Raw genomic sequence first — 22,901 nt, forward strand, 5'->3', positions numbered from 1 at the left:
TCTGAATTGTTGTCCTCCACCTCCAAAACGGAAATCCCAGCTCTCAGTATTTAAGAATGCAACTTTACTTGGAAATTAAGTTAGTTTTAAAGGGTAATTAAGTTAAAATGATATTGTTTAGTGAGGCCCTAATCCAATATGACCAGTGTCCTTTCAGGAAAAGGAAGTAATACCAGAGATGCACACCCATACAGAAAAAAGACCATGTGAAGATGTAGGGAGGAGGTGGCCATGTACTAGCCAAGAAAAGAGGATTTAGAATGAACCTAAACCTGCCAACACTTTGATCTTAGGTTTCAGAACCGTGAAAAAAAAATCATGTCTGTTTAAGCAATTCAGTCTGTGATATTTTGTTATAACAGCTTTAGAAAACTAATAGAGATTCACTCTGGATTACATGGAAAAAAATTCTCCCTGCCTCTTTTTGTGGGAAAGGATATGCCTAAACTCAGCTTCCCCTCAGATTAGGGGTACCTTTTAAATGCATGATGGAATGTAATTTCCTGTGAGACCCGAGATCTCCATGTGCTGAATATCTGACTTTCATAAATAGCTGGGTGCTTAAGTAGCCCTCAAGGCCCTTCCTCATGATTATTCTCTAAGCAGTTAGTATAACAAATAGACTTGGACCCAGATCTCCTCTCTGTGGGATTTCAGAACAACTGGGGATCTATGTCTTCTCTTATTGCTTCTTAAATTGTGAATTTTCCTAATTAAATCTATTCCTTAATCCATATCATTTGTCATTGTGTAATTCATGAAGAATTATCTTGTTTAATAATTACTAGAAGGAAATCTTTGGGACAAAAAGGATCCACTTGCTTTTTTTCAGATGCTAGTGAGAAAGAAGAGAGAAAAGGACAACTTGTTTCCTATCATTCATTTATTCATTGACTTATTCACTCAAATCAAAATGTACTGAATATCTTATCATGTATTAGACACAGTTTTAGATACTGTTAATAATGAAATGATCTAGGCATTATTTCAGTCTGGCAGTAGAGACAGATTTGTTTCCAGAAAATTATAATGCCATGGGATAGGCATACATTTGATATATAATATAATATGATATAGAATGACACTGTAGCATCCTGGCAGGGGAGAAAGACTTGTTTCCATACCATTACAGTACCATGGGATAGGCATGTATATAATATAATATAATATAATACAATATAATATGGAATGGCACTATGTGAGTACTCTATAAACAACAGAAACCTAATGTGATTGACTTATGCAAAGGAACTTATTGAGAGACTTGAAAGCTCATGGAATCTCTGGAGTGAGGCCAGAACTAAGTCATTTTTGGAGGCAGAGAAGCAGATGCTGCTATTTAGATGGACTGAAAGTCACTGTGCTCCAGACTCCATGGAGAACAAATCTGATGGACCTGGTTTGGGATAACAGGGCTTCTCATTACATTCCTGTAAGAAAATATAAATTGGGGAAGACCTCATTCCTCAAAAGGAAATTTGATAATGAGAAAGGTAAAAGGAATAACGAAAGGCCCCAAACAATAAATGATCAGTGCAGGAAACTTCTTCTAGCTAAGTGAAATGAAGACATCTTTTATTGAAGTAACATTTTAAATAACTCTTCAAAAGTAGGTAGAAGTTTATTAGATCAAGAAGGTGAAAATGGCATTCCATTTGGAGAAAACAGCTTATGCGAATGAAACACGGGTGTGAAAGGACAGGGCAGTGTGGCTTGAGTGAAGAATGAGAATTTTTTTTAAAGATTGATTTATTTCAAAGGCAGAGTTAGAGAGAGGAAGAGGTAGAGGCAGTGAGACAGAGCAAGAGCGAGAGGGAGATATATTTTCCATCCACTGGTTCACTCCCCAAAAACCACAACGGCCAGGGCTGAGACAGGTCAAAGTCAGGAGCGGAACTTCATCAAGGTCTCCCATGTAGGTCAGGGACCCAGGTACTTGGGCTATCGTTGGCTTGCTTTCCCAGTCACAATATCAGGGAGCTGGATCACAAGTGGAGCAGCCAGGACTCAAACCAGCACCCATACGGGATGCTGGCATTACCAGTGGTGGCTTAACCCACTGTACCACAGGTGCCAGCATTGAAGAATGAGAATCTGAGAAACATAGTTGGTCATGCAGTCCAGATTGGCTGTCAAAGTGACTCTAAGTGTACTGAAGCATGGAGAGCGAGTGGGATGAGAAATTATTATAAAGGTGAATACAAGTTTGGTAGAAGAAAGAGTGGCAAGAGGGGCCTCTGAGCCAAGATAATTATTTTAGAGCTCAAAATCACATTGGTGAAATGAGTCACTCTGGAGAAACTGAGACAGTGGTGATTGATTTGAGAATGTTCAGCAAGGTCTTTAACAGGTCATTTAGGAACTGGACAGGATGGTGGTAGCATGTAGTTTTTGACTAACTGATGTGTAGACATAATAGCCCAACCCCCTTGCACCAGAGGACAATGCTCTAGTGCAATCCACTTGTCAAGGTTCTAATTTTCTTCTGAAACCCTAGCTCTACTCAGCATTTTCCCTTGCCCTATGCTGCACTGTACTTCATGTTTCATGACAAAATCTAAAACCTTAACATTCAAATTAGACACAAAGAAATAAACACTATAGAAATCATCCAGAAAAATAAAAGAAAAAGAATAATGAATTCATTAATTTGAATCTTATTATATTTACATCATGAGTTACGTAAGGGACCAGTGAGAATAAAAGGAATTAACAATTGAGCTAGGGGATGACTATCTTTTAGTCTGAATAAACCCAGGTGCAATCACCACTAAAATTATACAAACAAATAAAAATAAGAAATTCTTTCCCCCTACAGAAAATATTTCCTACAGACTATTGGATTCCTCACATATAATTTCATATTTAATATAAACCAACTTCCACTTCTGATTTACAGAATAATGTATCAGAAGAGTTCTTCATATTTGCCCTTATGTGTTCTAGGAAGATGTAATTCTAGACAAAGGGGGAGAAAAACGATCCATTACAAAAATAACCTTCCATCCAAGAAAGAATGACTCAGCAAAGGTTTAGTCAAATAAATGTGTGGTCAATTCAAATACACTTGAATAACAGCACAGATACAATAATCAAGTTTATTCATGCTGTCAGCAAATCATTGTTGTCAAACATAAATATCTACAGCGGTATTGCTAGAAAATGGTAGACAAATTATAATGTAAGTAGAAAAAATTCTCTCTTCAAACATCTACAAAGCAAAATTTGAAATAACAGGATTCTGACTTACAAATATTTAATTCATTGTTTAAAACTCTTAACAAGTAGATGACAATGTGGTGTAGTGGGCTAAGCCTACACCTGCAGCACCAGCAGCCCATATGGGGCCTGGTTCTAGTCCTGGCTTCACCTCTTCTGATCCAGCTCTCTGATATGCCCTGTGAAAGCAGTAGAGGATGGTCCTAATGCTTGGGCCCCTATGCCCACATGGGAGACCTGGAAGAGGCTCCTGGTTCTTGGCTTAGGATTGGGTTGTCTCAGCTCCGGCTATTGTGGCCATTTGGGGAGTGTATCAGCAAATGGAAGACCTCTCTCTCTCTCTCTCTCCATATATATATATATATATATATATATATATATATATATAGACTGTCATACTTAACCAGTTTTTATTCCTTCATTAATTTATTCTTTTTTAAAATTTATTTATTAATTTGAAAGAGTTACAGAGACAGAGAGGTCTTCCACCCACTGGTTCACTCCCCAAATGGCCACAATGGCTGCAGCTGGGCCCATCTGAAGTCAGGAGAAAAGAACTTCCTCCAGGTCTCCCACATGGTCTCCCACTGCTTTCCTAGGCCATAGCAGAGAGCCGGATCAGAAGTGGAGCAGCCAGACTCAAACCGGCACCCATATGGGATGCCAGCACCACAGGCAGCAGCTTTATTTGCTGTGCCACAGCATGGGCCCCAGCCTTTCTCTCTGTCTTTCCCTCTCTCTGTTTGTAACTCCACCTCTCAAATAAATGAATATAATCTTTAATAAAAAAAACTCTTAACAAGAAGAAATATTGTTCATAAAACAAGTGAAGAATCAAAAGCAATAGGAAGAATTAGTTGTTGAAGTTACAGTGATAAAATATCTTGAGGGAAAATGAGTGCTCCATTTTAAAAAAGGCAATGGAAGGCCGGCACCGTGGCTCACTAGGCTAATCCTCCACCTAGCGGCGCCGGCACACCAGGTTCTAGTCCTGGTCGGGGCGCCGGATTCAGTCCCGGTTGCCCCTCTTCCAGGCCAGCTCTCTGCTCTGGCCCAGGAAGGCAGTGGAGGATGGCCCAAGTGCTTGGGCCCTGCACCCCATGGGAGACCAGGAGAAGCACCTGGCTCCTGCCTTCGGATCAATGCGGTGTGCCACCCGCAGCGCGCCAGCCGTGGCGGCCATTGGAGGGTGAACCAACAGCAAAGAAGACCTTTCTCTCTGTCTCTCTCTCTCTCACTGTCCACTCTGCCTGTCCAAAAAAAAAAAAAAAAAAAAAAAAAAAAGGCAATGGATGCAAAAGCATTGTGTTCAACTATAAAACACTCTTCAAGTGTGCTCTAAAAATGTAAAGTTTCATTATTTTTATGTAGTACATATATAGTATATTGAAGAGATAATGCTGAATTTGGAGTTAAAAGATCTAGATTTACTTCCTAACCTTATGCAGAAAGAATTCTAGTCAATGTAATGCAGCATTCTAACTATGAGACAGAAACACTCTCAGGCATAGATCTTGCCTTTAAGTAACAGGTATACAAGCACTATTTGTTATAGTCAAGGAATTTGGGGTAAAGGGACAACTACTGCAAATGTATAGTTTCTGTTTCAGAATGTAGGGGAATATATTCATAGTCTAGAAATTATAGCTAGTTGTTAATTTCTTCAACAGATTATTATACATGGTTCATGAATCTTCAGTTAATAAAATGTGATCACTAAGAATTAGGAAGGATTTTTGAAAACAACACCATTTCTGTTTTCTGAAGGACTTTTAGGTATGGGTAATAGCATTTTTATAGAACATATATTCCTTTTTTAAAAAGATTTATTTATTTATTTGCAAGGCAGAGTTACACAGAGAGTGGAGAGGCAGAGAGAGAGAGAGAGAGAGAGAGAGAGAGAGAGGTCTCCCATCCACTGGTTCACTCTTCAATTGGCTACAACTTCCGGAGCTGTGCTGATCCGAAGCCAGGAGCCAGGTGCTTCTTCCAGGTCTTCCATGTGGGTCCAGGAGCCCAAGCACTTGGGCCATCCTCCACTGCCCTCCCGGGCCACAGCAGAGAGCTGGAGTGGAAGAGGAGCAACCGGGACTAGAACCCGGCACCCATATGAGATGCCAGTGCCGCAGGCGGAGGATTAACCAAGTGAGCCACAGCGCCAGACAGGAGCTGCTGATCTTAAAATATCAGCTGAGATTCCCCCAAATTTGTACTTTCATTGGCTTCTCTATTTTTTAAATTATTGTTTTCTTCAAAAGCTAGAGTGAAACACACACACACAGAGAAACACACACACCTTTCATCCACTGGGTCGTCCTCTAATGCCCGCAACACCTGGGGTTTGGCCAGGCTGAAGCCAGAAGCCCAGAACTCCATCAGGGTCTCCCACAGGGGTGGCAGGAACTTAGGTCATCATCTGGCATCTTCTCAGGCACATTAGAAGAAAGCTGGATTGGAAGTGGAACAGCCAAGACTTAAAATGACACTGTGATATGGGATCCTGCCTTGCAAGTGGTGGCTTAATCCACTGTGCCATAACATCTATCTCCAGCTTCTCAGTTTGGCATAAACATTCATCATCTCTCTAGCTGCTCATAGCTGTTCTCTCCACATTTCTTGTCCCATTGCTGTCATCTCATTCTTCAACAAAGCTACCCCCTCTGGCTTGGCTGAGCAATTTCTTTCCGTCCTTTAATGTTTGGCATCAGCTGAAGTTGGGCTTCTATGTGGGGCTGGAAGTGGGAGCAGGAGGCAGTCTGCCTACATTCCATAGGCAAATACTTATTAAGGCAGCTTCCCAAACACAGGCAGTGCACAGTGCACAAGGTATTGTGGTAGTTTTCTAAACCACATCACCAGAAAATTCTAAGCTGGTTGATCAGTGGGCAAATAAAACTCTAGGGATTTGTTCTGAATTACTGTGGGCTCCAGGCTGTAAATTTTTTCCTGTCTCACTAACTTCTCTGATAAGAACTGAGATAAAAGATTGGAAAGTATATGGTTGGCAAAATTTTGAATAACAGAAAATTATGAGAGAATAGCTAATGAACTGATTGATGTAATTGATAGGTTTAAATAATGAGTCCAAAATGAGCACAGTGAAATTTAACAGGCATCAAAGTAAAATATTACATTGAGATTCAAAAATTTAGATGAATGTGTAAAGATTAGGAGATTCCTGGATGTGATAGTTAATTTTCTGTTTCAACGTGGCTTGCCTGCAGTTCCTGGTTATTCAATCAAATACTAATCTAGTTGTTGTTATGAAGGGATTCAGTGGATGTGTGAAAACGTATGATCAAAAGGAGATTATTCCAGATAATCTGAGTTGGCCTGATTCAATCAGTTGTAAGCCTTTAATAATGGAATTGAAGTTTCCCTAGGGTAGAAAAAATTTTTACATTTGGAAAGTAACTTCAGTTTAACCCAGAGAGCTCCACCTTGCTCTTTCTGGTTGCCTGCTTTATAGCTTTTTGCCTTGCTCAGCCAGGCCCCATAATCATGTAAGCCAGTACATTGCAATAAACCCATATATTACTGGTTCCTCTTTTTTTCTGGCTGAACCCTGGCTGATACACACAATAATTTAGGGATATTAGGTGAGAAATGCTTCAATTTCCTCTGAGTTAGTTTTGCCATCAATTTGAGGTGGTGCCAAACCAACACGGTCTTAGAAACAATATGCACAAGTCTTCATGTTCAGTAGAGTAGGCAAAGATTCATATGGGGCAGTCCATTTCAGGATTGTTGTATCCCACTCCAACTGCCATAACACAGACTTACACGAAGACTACTATCAGGAAGTCATTTTTGGTTTAAGGTAAGTTAAGAACTTTTTTTTTTAACTTTTATTTAATGAATATAAATTTCCAAAGTACAGCTTATGGATTATAATGGCTTCCCCCCCATAACGTCCCTCCCACCCGCAACCCTCCCTTTTCCCACTCCCTCTCCCCTTCCATCCACATCAAGATTCATTTTCATTTCTCTTTATATACAGAAGATCAGTTTAGCATACATTAAGTAAAGATTTCAACAGTTTGCTCCCACATAGAAACATAAAGAGAAAAATACTGTTTGAGTACTAGTTATAGCATTAAATCTCAATGTACAGCACACTAAGGACAAAGATCCTACATGAGGAGTAAGTGCACAGTGACTGCTGTTGTTGACTTAACAAATTGACACTCTTGTTTATGGCATCAGTAATCACCCTAGGTTCTTGTCATGAGCTGCCAAGGCTATGGAAGCCCCCTGAGTTCACTGACTCTGATCATATTTAGACAAGGCCATGGTCAAAGTGGAAGTTCTCTCCTCCCTTCAGAGAAAGGTACCTCCTTCTTTGATGACCCATTCTTTCCACTGGGATCTCACTCACAGAGATCTTTCATTTAGTTTTTTTTTTTTTTTTTTCCCAGAGTGTCTTGGCTTTCCATGCCTGAAATACTCTCATGGGCATTTCAGCCGGATGCGCATGCCTTAAGGGCTGATTCTGAGGCCAGAGTGCTGTTTAGGACATCTGCCATTCTATGGGTTTGCTGTGTATCTCACTTCCCATGTTGGATCATTCTCTCCTTTTTTGAATCTATCAGCTAGTATTTGCAGACACTATTCTTGTTTATGTGATCCCTTTGGATCTTAGTCCTATCATTATGATCAATTGTGAACAGAAATTGATCACTGGGACTAGTGAGATGGCATTGGTACATGCCACCTTGATGGGATTGAATTGGAATCCCCTGGTATGTTTCTAACTCTACCGTTTGAGGTAAGTCAGCTTGAGCATGTCCCGAATTGCACATCTCTTCCCTCTCTTATTCCCACTCTTATATTTAACAGTGATCACTTTTCAGTTAAGTTTCAGCACTTAAGAAGAATTGTGTATTGATTACAATATTCAACCAAAAGTATTAAGTAGAACAAACAAAAAAATACTAAGAGGGATAACATATCAAGTTGCTCATCAACAGTCAGGGTGAGGGCTGATCAAGTCACCGTTTCTCCTAGTGTTCATTTCACTTTAACAGGTTTCCTTTTTGGTGCTCAGTTAGTTGTCACCTATCAAGGAGAACAAGTGGTAATTGTCCCTTTGATTGGCTTATTTCACTCAGCTAATGTTTTCCAAATTCCTAACAGGGATCACTTTTCAATTAAAATTTAAACACCTAAGAATAATTGTGTGTTAATTACAGAGTTCAACCAATGGTACTAGAACCATTGGTACTAGAACTTTATAAGAAAGAATTGTATAAATAATATCATAAGCTGTCTTGTATGACATAGTGAACCTAACCATGGGTAATTAAGCAGGAACTGGTGTCATCTGCCAGGAATACTACATTAAATGATGTAAAAAGTTTCCTCTTTATTCTATGATTCTATAAGTTTATTTCTGATAACTATACCTCTATGGTATATCAGTAAAAGTCCTTTATCCTTTTAGTTCATGCCATTACATGTACTGCATATCTTCTGACAGCATTTCAAAATCTACCGCAGGCTATTCTGTGCTCCAGGATTCTAAGCCATATGGGCGACACCAGTGAACTTCCTTGCTCTCCAGTTTCTCTCTAGGCTTGACTGAAAGGCTCCAGCAGGAGGTATGAAAGGCAGGCAGAGAATGAGGTGGGAACCCTCTCTGGGTGTGTTTTGTTTTTGTTTTTGTTTTTGCCCGTTATTCTTCTGCTAGAGAGCTTTCTTTGCATACCTTCTGCTCATTCCAGGAGCCACTACTACCCTGTACCCTTTAGGACCGAATTGCAGTGATGCCATTGCTTTCACTTGCCTAGGAGAAACTCTGCAGTTTCTCTAAATCCTGTCTGTACCTTTAGAAATAGTCCCTTCATTAATTCTTCTCAAATGACTCAATTTAAAGGTGTAATTTGTTTCTTCTCAAAACTTTAACTGATAATTCAAGCAGCTAAGCACATCAATATTTCTATGTTCTATGTAGAGCCAACTCTTCAAATGAGCTCCCCAGACTTTTAGGATAAATGTGTGTATGTGGGCAGGGGTTGGGGGTAGAAATATCCTTCAAAATAGTAAGATTTTAAAAATGTAAAAATCTTTGTCAAAAAAAGACTCTAGTAAAAATAATCGAGACTAAGATCAATAACAGTCATTCCATCCCCCAAACTAAGGTCCTCTTCCTCTGGAATCGCATAGTTCTCAATTTCTATATATTGTTCTTATTTGCAGCAAGCATTTTTTCTTTTCTTCTTTCAGAAGGATATATTTTCTAATTTACATAAATTTTCATAATGGATATTATGACTACTTAGAGAAAAGGCTTCTCAAATGTTCTTGGAACACATACAGAACAGATATGTATGTATTTCCTGGAGGTCTGGAGGACAGCAAGACATTTCTTTGAAGTCTTCGGTCTGATAATTAAAAATTTTGAAATTTACTACATATACTATAGCTGTTCTAAAATAAAGATGTTTTCTATTACTTGTTATTGTCATTTTCAATAAATTTGGTACTCAAGGAATTGCAATGTTTTGACCATATAATTCAATATTTCCCCAAAATTGTTTTGAAAAGCATGGAATAAAAATTTTCTTATATTTTCAGCTTACTGTTATTAAGAGGCATGTGGATAAGAGTTTGAGGACTTTGGTACTAGATCATTCAAGTTCAAAACCCAGTAGCCCTATGGAGTATCAGTTTTGTGATGCTAAGCAAATTGCCTTATTTCTCTGGGCTTCCAGTTTCACATTTACAGAATGGAGAAAGTAGTCACCTATAACCTATTTTAAGTTGGATAAAACACTTAATGTAAAAAATGCTCAATTAGGTTATTGCATATTGTCATTAGGCATAACATAATCACTTCCATGTGAGGAAAAACAATCTCAGTTGAAGGGTGACATTGCCTATGCTTTTAAAAAGCAGACGCTTTCTTAAAAATCTGTTTCTACATTATCTGCCAAATTAATCAAACTTTTCATTTCTTCTTTCCAGTCTATTTACTGATGTTCACCACAACACTGAATGCTTACAGATAGTGGGATACTACTTAGAGCACCTGCGAACTTTGTTCCCACCCCTTGTATGCTTACAAAATGTCAGGAGTGCTTGTTTCCAAATCTTTTTGTGCCAGTTGTACTATTATTATAATTATGTAATTTAAACAATATGCAAATTGATTAACTATAAGCCATTGCGGCCAACTGGGGAGTGAACCAGTGGATAGAAGACCTCTCTCTCTGCCTCTCCTTCTCTCTCTCTGTGTGTAACTCTGCCTTGCAAATAAATAAATAAAAAACTGGGGAGTGAACCAGTGCCTCTCCTCTCTCTCTCTTTCTCTGCCTTGCAAATAAATAAATAAATCTAAGGCAAGTTACAGAGAGAGAGAGAGAGAGATAGAGAGAGATAGAGAGAGGTCTTCCATCTGATGGTTCACTCTCCAATTGGCCACAATGGCCAGAGCTGCACAGATCCAAAGCCAGGAGCCAGGAGCCAGGAGCCAGGAGCTTCTTTTGGGTCTTCCACATGGGTGCATGGGCCCAAGGACTTGGGCCATCTTCCACTGCTTTCCCAGGCCATAGCAGAGAGCTAGATCGGAAGTGGGGCAGCTGGGTCTTGAACTGGCACCCATATGGGATGCCAGTGTTTCAGGCCAGGGCGTTAACCCGATGGGCCACAGCACTGCCCATAAATATATATTTTTTAAAAAAAGGCACCATCTTACTTTTGATTCTTGTTAAAGTATTGGGGTTTCCATTAGAATAGCTGATATGCTATATCTACATAATTTTGGAGAGACTTTTTCCCATGAGATATTATTATCAATCTTGCCTATTATCATCAATACAATTTGTGAATCTATAACAGGAGGCAAAAGTTGACAAAATTAACACTTTTATGTGTATAAATATTTATAACTATATTCTAAGACTTCTCAGCAAGCAGCTCTAAAATTTGATTTTAGATTACATGAAGTCATTTAAAATTTACATGTGGGAGAGTTTTCAACTTACTTTGGTTTTTATTTTTCTTCAAGAGATCTTTATTTTGAATTCCTTTTATTCTTATTTTATGTTGATTCTTCTTTTTTTCTAAGATATATTCTCTTCTACTGGTTATTTTACTCAATTTTTTTCTTTCCAATTTATGTGATAAAAATGGTTTGATTTCATTCATTGGTACCTGAAAAAAAGATTTTGCTCATTTTATTTGTGACCTTTTAAAATAAAACAACAGGAAAATGAAAAATTCATATATTCATGACAAAAATACAAGCTTAATGCAATGGATCTAATTATTGCCTTTTTTCAAATCAAAATGACAGATGGTTTATTTCACTTTAGTGATCCATACGTTTTACAAAGAAAAATCTTTCAAAGTAATTATTCTGTCTTCTGAACTGTACAGCCAAGCATTAAAAGCAAATGTTATAAATAACATAGTAGGAGAATTTAACCAGTTTACTCTTGCACTGGTAAGTTGTCATGGTAATATCAGTTGTGTGAGCTAAAAAAAATGTTGATACTGCCTTACACATTTATGGAAAAGGAAAGTACAGAAAATCTTGTAAGTGGCTATAAGGACAATTTAAAAATAAACTTTCCCTAAAGTACTTTTCAGGAGTTATATAATTAACCTATTTTAATTAGGGCAATGAATTTCTGAGTAGTAGAAAAACATGCAGATTTTAAGAGAGAAAATTAAAAAGTGTTATAAAGGTAAATATTCATGATTTATATGTATTTTTCAGGGTAAATTATATTTGAAAGGTAATAAATTTTCCTTCATTTGCCAATTATTTGTCCAAGAAAAGTCAAGATTTTTATGAGTTTTTTGCTTATTCTTTTTCAGTATTACAAAACTGCCTCTATCCAAGACCAATTTATGGAATGCTTCAATCCTTTCTATGTAGTAGCAAAGACAATATAGCAGTGACCCAGGGGCCAGAACACACACAGACATAGAGCCATGTAATGACTTTTTAAAAACAGCTTTAAGAAAATATAATGCACATAGCCGAAATTAACCCATTTAAAGTATACAATTCAATGTTGTTTTAGAATATTCACAGGTTTGTACAAGTATAACCACAGTCAATTTAAGAATGTTTTTATCATGTCAAGAAAAAATTATAAATCCTTTAGCTATTACCTTCCCTATGGACCCTTCCTTATTCCCAATTCCGAGCAACCAATGTTTTGTCTCTATAGATTTCCCTGTGCTGGACTTTCATATGAATTCATTTATACTGTGTGTGTGTGTATGTGTGTGTGTGTGTGTGTGTGTGAGAGAGAGAGAGAGAGAGAGAGAGAGAGAATTATAAATCATTTAGCTATTACCTTCCCTATGTCCCCTTCCTTATTCTCAATTCCAAGCAACCAATGTTTTGTCTCTATAGATTTCCCTGTGCTGGACTTTCATATGAACGCAATTACACTCTGTGTGTGTGTGAGAGAGAGAGAGAGAGAGACAGACAGACAGATAGACAGGCTTCTTTGACTTAGCATTGTATTTTCAGGGTTGGCTTAAGTTGTAGTGCATATAACCATTTCATTTCTTCTTATGGCTAAATAATATTTCTTGCATAGATAAACTACATTTTACTTAAAATTCATTCACTGATAGACATTTGGGTTGTTTCAATTTTTGGCTATTATGAGTAATATTGCCATGAATATCTGTGTGTATGTCTCTGTGAGGACATCTAAGGACTTGCAGTGTGATTCTTCTTGTACAGTTGATAAATTCAGCAAATAAAAATATAAAATGCCAGTTAAATTTGAATTTGAGATAAGTGGTGAATTTTTTTAGTACATGTCACAAATTCTGCATGTTAATATATAAAACCATAATATACAATGTCTAGAAATCAACAAGTAAGTGATTACGTCAGTCATTCAGGGACCCCGGTAGAAAGATGCTTCAACATGTTGATACCAAGGTCTCCCTTAGCATCAATATCTAGAAGATAAAAAGGGAAAGAGCATGGATGGTCATGTGCAGAAAGAGTGTTCTGCTTATCTTTAGTTTGCTTTATTTGTTTTGTTTTGTTTTTTCTTCTTTAATAGGCCAGACTTGGAAGTGGCACATAGTACTTTCAACTATTTTACATTGGCTAAACCAGTCACTTGGTTACACTTCCTGAATTGCATAGCCAAGCATTAAAAGCTAAATGCTATAAATAAAATAGTAGGAGAATTTAACTGGTTTAACCAGGAAAACATAATTTACTTAGATATTTGGAATATAAAAATATGGACTTTGATGAGTGTCCTGCATTCTCTGGTCTAGGAGCATTATTATATATTATTGTCATTAAAAGATATTTAACTTTTCACTCAGAAATAACTAGCATTAAAGTTGAGTAGGCAGTGCAAGCTTCTGCAGACAGCAGTGTTTCCTGAATTTGGGTTTTTCTCTAAGTCAGCGGGAGTGGGCAGAACAACAGCCAGCTGTACCAAGTGTTAGAAAGCTTGGAAGAGAGAGAAGGTCTCTATTGCTGTTAAGGTCATCAAAGGATTATATAGTTCTTTTTTAATTTTTTAAAATTTTATTTTATATACAAGTTTCATATATATAGACATAGAAACATAATGATACTTCCCATCGCATCCTCCCTCCTGCCCATGCTCCAACCCTTATTCGTTCTCCTTCTGCCATTCCCTCTGCTAATTTTTATGAAGATCTATTTTCAGTTCTCTGACTTTCAAGTAAATAAATAAAAATAATTAAACATCTTAGAAAAGGAATTTAATTACAAGACTGCAGTCCACAGCCCAGCAATGTGTGTGTGGGGGGGGGGGGAGAGAGAGAGAGAAAGGTTTATAATTGTGGGTTCACTCTCCAAATACTCACAATGACTGCGGCTGGGCTGGGGCTGGGGCTGGGGCTGAGACTAAAAGCCAGGAATGAAATCCAGATTTCCCACGTTAGTGTCAAGAACCCAGTTACTTGAGCCATCACCAGTGGTTCCCCAAAGTTCTGCATTTATAGGAAGCTGAGCTGCGGAACAAACCTAGGTATGATATGGGTGTCTTTTTTTTTTTATTTTTATTTTTTGACAGGCAGAGTGGACAGTGAGAGAGAGAGACAGAGAGAAAGGTCTTCCTTTGCCGCTGGTTCACCCTCCAATGGCTGCCGCGGCTGGCGCACCGCACTGATCCGATGGCAGGAGCCAGGTACTTATCCTGGTCTCCCATGGGGTGCAGGGCACAAGCACTTGGGCCATCCTCCACTGCACTCCCTGGCCACAGCAGAGAGCTGGCCTGAAAGAGGGGCAAACCGGGACAGAATCCGGCACCCCAACCGGGACTAGAACCCGGTGTGCCGGTGCCGCAAGGCGGAGGATTAGCCTAGTGAGCCGCGGCGCTGGCCGATATGGGTGTCTTAAATACTAGGATAACCACCTACTGCAATTTCATGCTTTTTGGCTAGACCAGATGAGTGGATGAAGTCTAATTACAGGGTTAGAGAAGAATAGAGGTGGGGGAGATCTTGGAGGAAATCAAAGTTTCCCACTAATCCATGCTTGCCATAATATCTTCAAATTGTTCAACTACAGTGTTTATGGAAAACAACATGTATTTGCCTAAGAGTAAGAGGGTGTCATGTTTGGTATGTAACAGGAAGTGAACATCATTTCTTGGAAATGATAGAAAGAAGTTGGTACTCAAAATATCCTACAAAGGTACCAGAATTATTCAGTGGGAAATGATAGCTTTTTCAACAAAATATGCTGGGAAAATTGAATATCCACATATGAAAGAATGAAGTGAGACCTTACACTATAAGTTAACTCAAATGCAGCAGACATATCTGTAAGACCTAAACCTACGAAACTCTCAGACTTCATATTGGTAAATTTCTTGGATATGACCCTACAAGCATGGGCAATATGTACTCCTATAACTCAACAACAACCAAAAATTTTAATTAAAAATGAGCAAGAGACTTGAACAGTCATTTCTCTAAACAGGATAGACAAATGACGATAAAGCACATGAAAATATGCTCAGCATCAGTAATATTTAGGGAAATGCAAATCAAAACCACCATAGCATACCATCTCATATCCATCAGGATGCCTACTATAAAAAACAAAAAAATTACAGAAAAAAGTATTGGAGAAATTGGAACTCTTCTGTACTGTTGGTGGGAGAGGGGTGCAGTAACTTTGGAAAACACATGGCAGTTCCATTTTAAAAACTGGAATTGCCATATGATCTAACAATTCCACTTTTGATTGTATACCCAAAATAATTGAAAGCAGGGCTTTGAAGAGATATTTGTACACTTGTGTTTATAGCAGCATTATTTACAATAGTGAAAAGGGAGAGGCAACCCAGTGTGTATTGATGGATCAATGAATAAACAAAATGTGATAACACATAATTCAGTCTTAAAAAGGAAGAAAACTGTGATACATGGATGGACTTTGAAGGCATTATGGTACATGAAATGAGTCAATCACTAAAAGAAAAATATTGCAGGAAGATTCTACTTATGTGAGGTCCCTGGAGCAATTAAATTCATAGAGACTAAAAGTAGAATGTTATCTGTGAGGGGTTAGGAGATGGAAGAAATGGAGAGTTATTGTATAATAGGTATAGAGTTTCAGTTTTGCAAGATAAACTGTCTACAAACAAGTTACCATGGAACATTTCCACCTAAATGTTGTCATAAAATTAAGTATTTTTTTGCTAGTTCCCAATATCCTGGAATCTCTTAGAATACTTTTTGGTTTCCTTTTATGCCTAGGCTACACATAGGTGGGGTCCTTTCTCATATTTACCATATAGGTTTTATCTACCAGCTGCTGGACATTGGGAGGATACTCATGAATCTGAGTATTATCTTAATCTCAAGTGGTAAAGGGATTCAGAAGTGGGGCAGGGACTGCATAACACAAGATCCCAAGAGCCCAAAAGGGAAAAAGCAGGATAATCTGATGAAACTGATGCCCCTCCGTCTCTATCTGCCCAAGGACAAATTGTGAGATTTAGGTGAAGCTCACTTTTTTACTGCTGATAGTAATCTCATTGCTAATTATAGGATGTGGTAATTACAGTAATAGGGAAGGCACTAAATTTGAGGGACTTAGAAAATAGAGAAAAGTTTTTAATTTATATAAACATTTTCTTCACAGTTTACTTCTTGAATCTGTATTGAGGTTTTATTCATTAATTCAATTAACATCTATTGAGAGCCTACTATGTACTAGGAATTGTTCTAATTGTTGGAGATAACAACAATGAACAATACAAATCAAAATCCTTGTTCTCCTGCAGTTTATATTTTATTGGAGGGAGAGTGACAGCAAGGAATATATTGTATTTTACATGGTGAGAATTCTGAGGGGAAAAATATAGCAGGGAAGGAAGATAGTCAAAGCTGTTACAGTAGGGTTTGTTTTTAGATGGAATGGTTACAGATTTAGAAGGTGTTGAAGGAAGGATCCTTTGAAAAGAAGACATTTGAACAAAGATCTGAAGGAGGGAAGGAGGGAAGGGGAGGGAGCCACACAGATATCCAGGTACAAGGGTGTTCCAAGCAGAGATTAGAAAAGTGGGAGCTGGTGCTGCGGCTCAATAGGCTAATCCTCCGCCTTGTGGCACCGGCACACCGGGTTCTAGTTCCAGTCGGGGCACCGGATTCTGTCCCAGTTGCCCCTCTTCCAGGCCAGCTCTCTGCTGTGGCCCCGGAGTGCAATAGAGGATAGCCCAAGTGCTTGGGCCCTGCACCCCATGGGAGACCAGGAGAAGCACCTGGCTCCTGGCTTCGGATCAGTGAGGTGCGCCGGCCGCAGCCGCCATTGGAGGGTGAACCAATGGCAAAGGAAGACCTTTCTCTCTGTCTCTCTCTCTCTCTCACTGTCCACTCTGCCTGTCAAAAAAAAAAAAAAAAAAAAAAAAGTGGGTATATGCCTGTGGCTCCTGAGAACATTGCTGAGCCCAGAGTGCCTAGAATGGTGTACGAGAGACAATAGTAACAGATGGTATCAGAGAAAAAGAACAAACCAACCAACCAACAAACCAGTGTGGCCAGACCACACATCCCATCCACTGAGCAAGACATTGCAATGACTTCAACTCTGTGTGAGATGGAAAAGTCACCAAAGGATTTCAAGTAAAGGAGTGACTGGAAATGACTTGCATTTACAGAATTACCTACCCCTACTACTGATGTCAGAAGACATCATGAGGTTAATAATTTTTTTTTTTTTACCAGAACATCACGTAAGTTTATTTCAGATGTAACAGCAATTGACAAGTTTAATCTTTACTGCACCAAGTAAACTTAACCATTAAGTATTTTTTTAAAGTTATCCCCTCCAAAAAACTGAGGGAGCTTTTCTTTTTCCACCACCACATATCAAAGTTTCCCTAGTTCTCTTTTTGGAGGACTTTCAATTGATGAGTAACTGCCTTTGAGATACATTTCAGAACTTCTTTCCTCAAATAAAAACTAATCTGGACAAATTATATATTGCATAGATTTCTCTACAGATGCTTTTCTTTAGAACCAAAATGGAAATACCCTACAGTAAAATTTTAACTGTTTTGTTGTGGAGGTTAATAAAATTTAATAAGCATCTGTGACTCTATAAGCCAGATTGGTCTCTGCCTTTTATGTTTTAATATTTAGAGTCTCAGGCAGACTACCACTTAGGAGAAGATTGATGCCTGAGAATAGTCTTGTCTTCTCACAGTAGATTGAGTAAATATTTACTGAATTTTCAAAAAAATAAGAGCAGAAACAAGTTAATAATTACCTGTTTAAGAAATTCTGAGCATGTTGACTAAATACTAAGAGTCTATATAGCATGTTCTTTCTTGGAAAATACAATGATTTATTAAAAATATTTACCTGTGTGGTGATATTTCTCTGTTTTTGTCCCTTATTGTATTTTTCTGCTTCAATATCTGCAATATAAAAACATTTTTATAAAACTTAAAGTATTTTAAAGTTTCTTGTTAAAAAATTACTAGAAAACATTTAGAAGTTTAAGAATGACAGCTAGAAGCAGTTTATAATTTAAAATTACTAATAATGTGTTAAAAATAATTCCTTCACTGATAATTTTTAAAGGTACAATCTGGTACAAAAGATAATCTAAATATTTCAATCAGGCACTCTGAAATTGAGTTCATATGAAAGGGTTTCACAATAGTAGAGCTAATTTTAATAGTTAAAAATTTTCTGAGCTACAATTATCTATGTAAATAAATACCACTTATAAACTGAATACATTTAAACATAAAAGAGAATAATCTTTTATATTTTATAGGCTCATCCATATGTCACAGAGATACCAGAATTGATATAATTGAGTGATATAAGCATCTGAGAAATGTAGACTAGTATAATTAAATTGGGCTTTGAAATTTGAGAAAATAATTTTCAGTGAATTTTTAATGAATACATTTTGAATGAATCTTTTATACATTATATAGAATATATAATACAAACATAGTAAAATGTGTTTAATTTTTCCACAGTGCTTGAAATTTCTTAACTTACATATTTAGAAAAACAAGTCTTTGAAGACCTGATATAATAGGATAATACATTATGGTTTGTCAACTTAAGTATAGTACTAGAATTGTTAATTGTCACTGTAAACTGATTTATAATGCATTGTAAAAATTATTTTATATATTTTGCTAAATAAAGCATGCATGCATATGCTATATTCACATTTTATAGACTAAAGAATTTGAGTCAGGACAAATATATAGTAGTAAAAATTTTATATTTCCAAGAGGTTATAAGCTTATATGGTTAAGAGTAGTTCATGAATTCTGGGAGTCAGGGTAATGGCTCAAGAAATTAGGTTCTTGTCACTTATGTGGAAGAAGTATATTGCATTCCTGGCTTCAGTGTTGGCCCAGCCTTGGCTGGGCATAAGGGCATTTGGAAGGTGAATCAGCAGGTGGTGAGACCTGTCTGTTGTCTCTTTCTGTTTGTCTGTCTCTCAACACCGTTTTTTTTTTTTTTTTTTTTTTTTTTAATCAAAACGTTAGGAAAGAGGTCACAAGTTCTTTGTTAATTCTCACATTGTATGTATTATTTGATACATTTTATTCTTTCCCTTGCTGATAAGCTTTAGTATTAGGCAGCAGCCTCACAATTCTATGTTCTGCTTACTTTGGAAGCCAGCCCTTACAGAAACTTATGCCAGGTTGTTTGATACCTAAGTTTTCTGTGAAGGTAGAGAAATAACCGGCAAATTCTAAATAAAAATGCAAGAAATGCATGGTGACAAATATATTAATATCCCTATGCTTAAAGTTTATACATAGTTGATATAATTGTATACATTAGATTGCTCCTCAAGTCCACAATATCTTCTAGAATATGTTATCGCAAATGAAACTATTTCTGAGTTTGTTAAATGATCAGCTGGGGACTATGGATACTCATTATCAGAGATAGCACATGGATTTTTTAAAAATATTTATTTTATTTATTTGAAAGACAGAGTTACAGTGAGAGGTAGAGACAATGAGAGAGGTCTTCCATCAGCTGGTTCACTTCCCCAGATGGCCCCAATGGCCGGAGCTGCGCCAATCCAAAGCCAGGAGCCAGGAGCTTCTTCCAGGTCTCCCACGTGGGTGCAGGGGCCCAAGGACTTGGGCCATATCCTGCTATCCCAGGCCATAGCAGAGAGCTGCATCAGAAGAGGAGCAGGTGGGACTAGAACTGGCACCCATATGGGATGCCTGTGCTTCAGGCCAGGGTGTTAACCTGCTGCGCCACAGTGCCAGCCCCAAGCATGTGGATTTTTAAAAAAGACTTATTTGTTTATTTGAAAGTCAAGGTTAGAGAGAGGGAGGGAGGAAAGGAGGAAGAGAGGGAGAAGAGAGAAGGAAGGGGGAAGAGAAAGGAAGAGAGAGAGAGAAAGAGAGAGGGAGAGAGAAACTCCTCCATTTACTGGCTCATTCCCAGACGGCTGCAATGGCTAGGACTGAGCAATGCAGAAGTCAAGAGTCAAGAGCTTCATCCAGGTCTCCCATTGGCTGGCAGGGGCCCAAATACTTGGGCCATTTTCCTCTGCTTTTCCTAGGCCTTAGCAGACATTTGGATCAGAAGCAGAGCAGCGGGGACATGAGCCTGTACCCAGATGGGATGCTGGCCCCAACCATGTGGACTTTAAGTTAAATAGGCCTAAGTCCTAGTTCTGATTTTGTACATTTTTCATTAACTTGCTATGATAACCAAATGAGATTATCTAATTATTTAGCACAGTTTTTTTTTTTTTTTTAAAGATTTATTTATTTACTTGAAAGTCAGTTACACAGAGAAGGAGAGGCAGGGAGAAAGAGGTCTTCCATCTGCTGGTTCACTCTCCAACTGGCCACAAAGCTGGAGCTGTGCTGATCTAAAGCTAGGAGCGAGGAGCTTCTTCCAGGTCTTCCAGGTGAGTGCAGGGGCCCAAGGACTTGGGCCATCTTCTACTGCTTTCCCAGGCCATAGAAGAGAGCTGGATTGGAAGTGGAGCAGCCGGAACTCAAACTGGTGCCCATATGGGGTGCTGGCACAGCAGGCGGTAGGTTTACCCACTACCTACATTGCCAGCCCCAGCACAGTACTTAAAACATATTCACGGTTTCATAAATGTTAGTTAGGTACTTTTAATTGTATAGTTTAATTGTTACATGAGATCTGTTAGTTTAGAGGACTTCAGATGCATTCTTTTTTTTTTTTATTTTGTTTAAATTTATTAAACTTTTATTTAACAAATATAAATTTCCAAAATACAGCTTTTGGATTACAGTGCCTTTTTCCCCCCATAACTTCCCTCCCACCCGCAACCCTCCCATCTCCCACTCCCTCTCCCATTCCATTCACATCAAGATACATTTTCAATTATCTTTATATAAAGAAGACCAATTTAGTATATATTAAGTAAAGATTTCAACAGTTTGCACCCACAAGAAACACAAAGTGTAAAGTACTGTTTGAGTACTAGCTATAGCAATAATTTACATTGTACAACACATTAAGGACAGAGATCCTACATGAGGAGTAAGTGCACAGTGACTCCTGTTGTTGACTTAACAACTGACACTCTTGTTTATTGTGGGGAGCAACCCGGACTGGACTGAGTTACTGGAATTAAGACTTATTCTAAGCCGGCGCCGTGGCTCAATAGGCTAATCCTCCACCTTGCGGCGCCAGCACACCGGGTTCTAGTCCCGGTTGGGGCGCCGGATTCTGTCCCGGTTGCCCCTCTTCCAGGCCAGCTCTCTGCTATGGCCAGGGAGTGCAGTGGAGGATGGCCCAGGTGCTTGGGCCCTGCACCCCATGGGAGACCAGGAAAAGCACCTGGATCCTGGCTCCTGCCATCGGATCAGCGCGGTGCGCCGGCTGCAGCACACCAGCCGTGGCGGCCATTGGAGGGTGAACCAACGGCAAAGGAAGACCTTTCTCTCTCTGTCTCTCTCTCTCACTGTCCACTCTGCCTGTCAAAAAAAAAAAAAAAAAAAAAAAAAGACTTATTCTATGCATCTGCTTTCCCACAATATGGTGCTGAGAAGGGAGAGACGGCTTCTGCACAGCTGCCTCCAGTTCAACCAATAGGCAGCAGGACCTGCTCCTGATTGGAGGAGAGCAGCGTACTCGGCGTGTGGGCAGCCGAGTTAGGATTGGCAGAGGAGGACTATAAAGGAGGAGAGAGACGGCATGCACCAGAAACATCTAAGGGGAACACCTGTGCAGCCCCTGAGAGAGCCGGCCGGCGGTGTGCCGCTCCCCCGCGGAAGTGGGGAATGTGGCAGGGGGAACCGCCCTTCCACGGAGGTGGAAGGACCAGCAGCCAACCCGGGAAGAACCAGCAGCAAACCCGGGGAGGGCCGAGCAGACGAAAGAACAGCGCAGGGTCCTGTGTCGTTCCTCCACGAAGACGGGGAGCGACATAATGGTGCCGTGACTCGGATAGGAAACTTAGGAGGGAAGAAAAGGGAAGAAGTGGAAAATATCGGAGAGAGAGACTAGCAAACAGCCTAGGGAAAAGCTGGACGAAAAAGGTGCTGGAAGAAGCTATTGAAAGCCTAGGCATAGACTCAGATACGGACTACGGGGGGAAGCTGGGAGAAATCTCTAAGGTCGAAAGCGAAAGTGAAAGCTAGAACAAACAGACTCGGATACGGACTGTGGGGAGAAGCCAGGAGAAATGAGGGAGGAATATTGTTGGAAGAAAACTTAGGGAAACATACCGGGTAGAGAAAAATGTTAGGGAGGATGAAGCCACGAGTGCAGGCTGAGGCGAAGACGTAAGCCATCTTGGAATTCTTCAAGTCAGCCTGGGGAGCAAAAGGCGAAAATCTGGAACCAGAGGCGGAGACGTGGGCCGCCAGGTTGGAATTCGCCAGGTTAGTCCGGGGAACTTGGACTGAAGGCCGATGGCGGAAATGTGAGCTGGGGCTGTGTGACTCGCGGAGGCTGCCGCGCGCAGAGAGAGAGTGCGGGGCACTAATAGATAGGGAACCCGGGGCTGGCGCAAGGCCGTGGTGCGGACACGAAGGGCGTGGAGACTGCGGAGTGTGCGTGCGAAGCCGAGCCGCGCAGATGAGAGAAGCGCGGGCTGAAGCAGTGCAAAGCCTGGAAGCCCCCGCGGGGCGGCGAGGCGCCGAGAAGCAGCCTCGGGGCGGGCGCCGGGAAGCCGCAGGGATAAGAGAAACAGAAGTTTAGAAGTAAAATGAGAGAAA

At 39.4% G+C, this 22,901-nt stretch overlaps 1 protein-coding gene across 8 annotated transcripts in view; it reads right to left on the reverse strand.

The window, feature by feature from the left end:
* SEL1L2 (SEL1L2 adaptor subunit of SYVN1 ubiquitin ligase) overlaps positions 1-22,901 on the reverse strand; it is a 128,615-nt gene that overhangs the window by 73,255 nt on the left and 32,459 nt on the right. For 7 of the 8 annotated variants that reach the window (XM_017341797.3, XM_051846206.2, XM_051846207.2 and 4 more), the window contains exons 2-3: positions 18,058-18,113; positions 11,205-11,373 (exon numbers count right to left, since the gene is read on the reverse strand). In XM_017341797.3, coding sequence (XP_017197286.2) covers positions 11,205-11,367 — 163 coding nt within the window. In that variant the 5' untranslated portion in view covers positions 11,368-11,373; positions 18,058-18,113. Of the gene's footprint in view, positions 1-5,515; positions 5,667-11,204; positions 11,374-18,057; positions 18,114-22,901 lie in introns of those variants that run through there. The other variant, XM_051846208.2, reaches the window with a different exon arrangement.

The sequence above is a fragment of the Oryctolagus cuniculus genome, chromosome 11 (assembly GCF_964237555.1).
Source record: "Oryctolagus cuniculus chromosome 11, mOryCun1.1, whole genome shotgun sequence".
Classification (NCBI taxonomy): Eukaryota; Metazoa; Chordata; class Mammalia; order Lagomorpha; family Leporidae; genus Oryctolagus; species Oryctolagus cuniculus.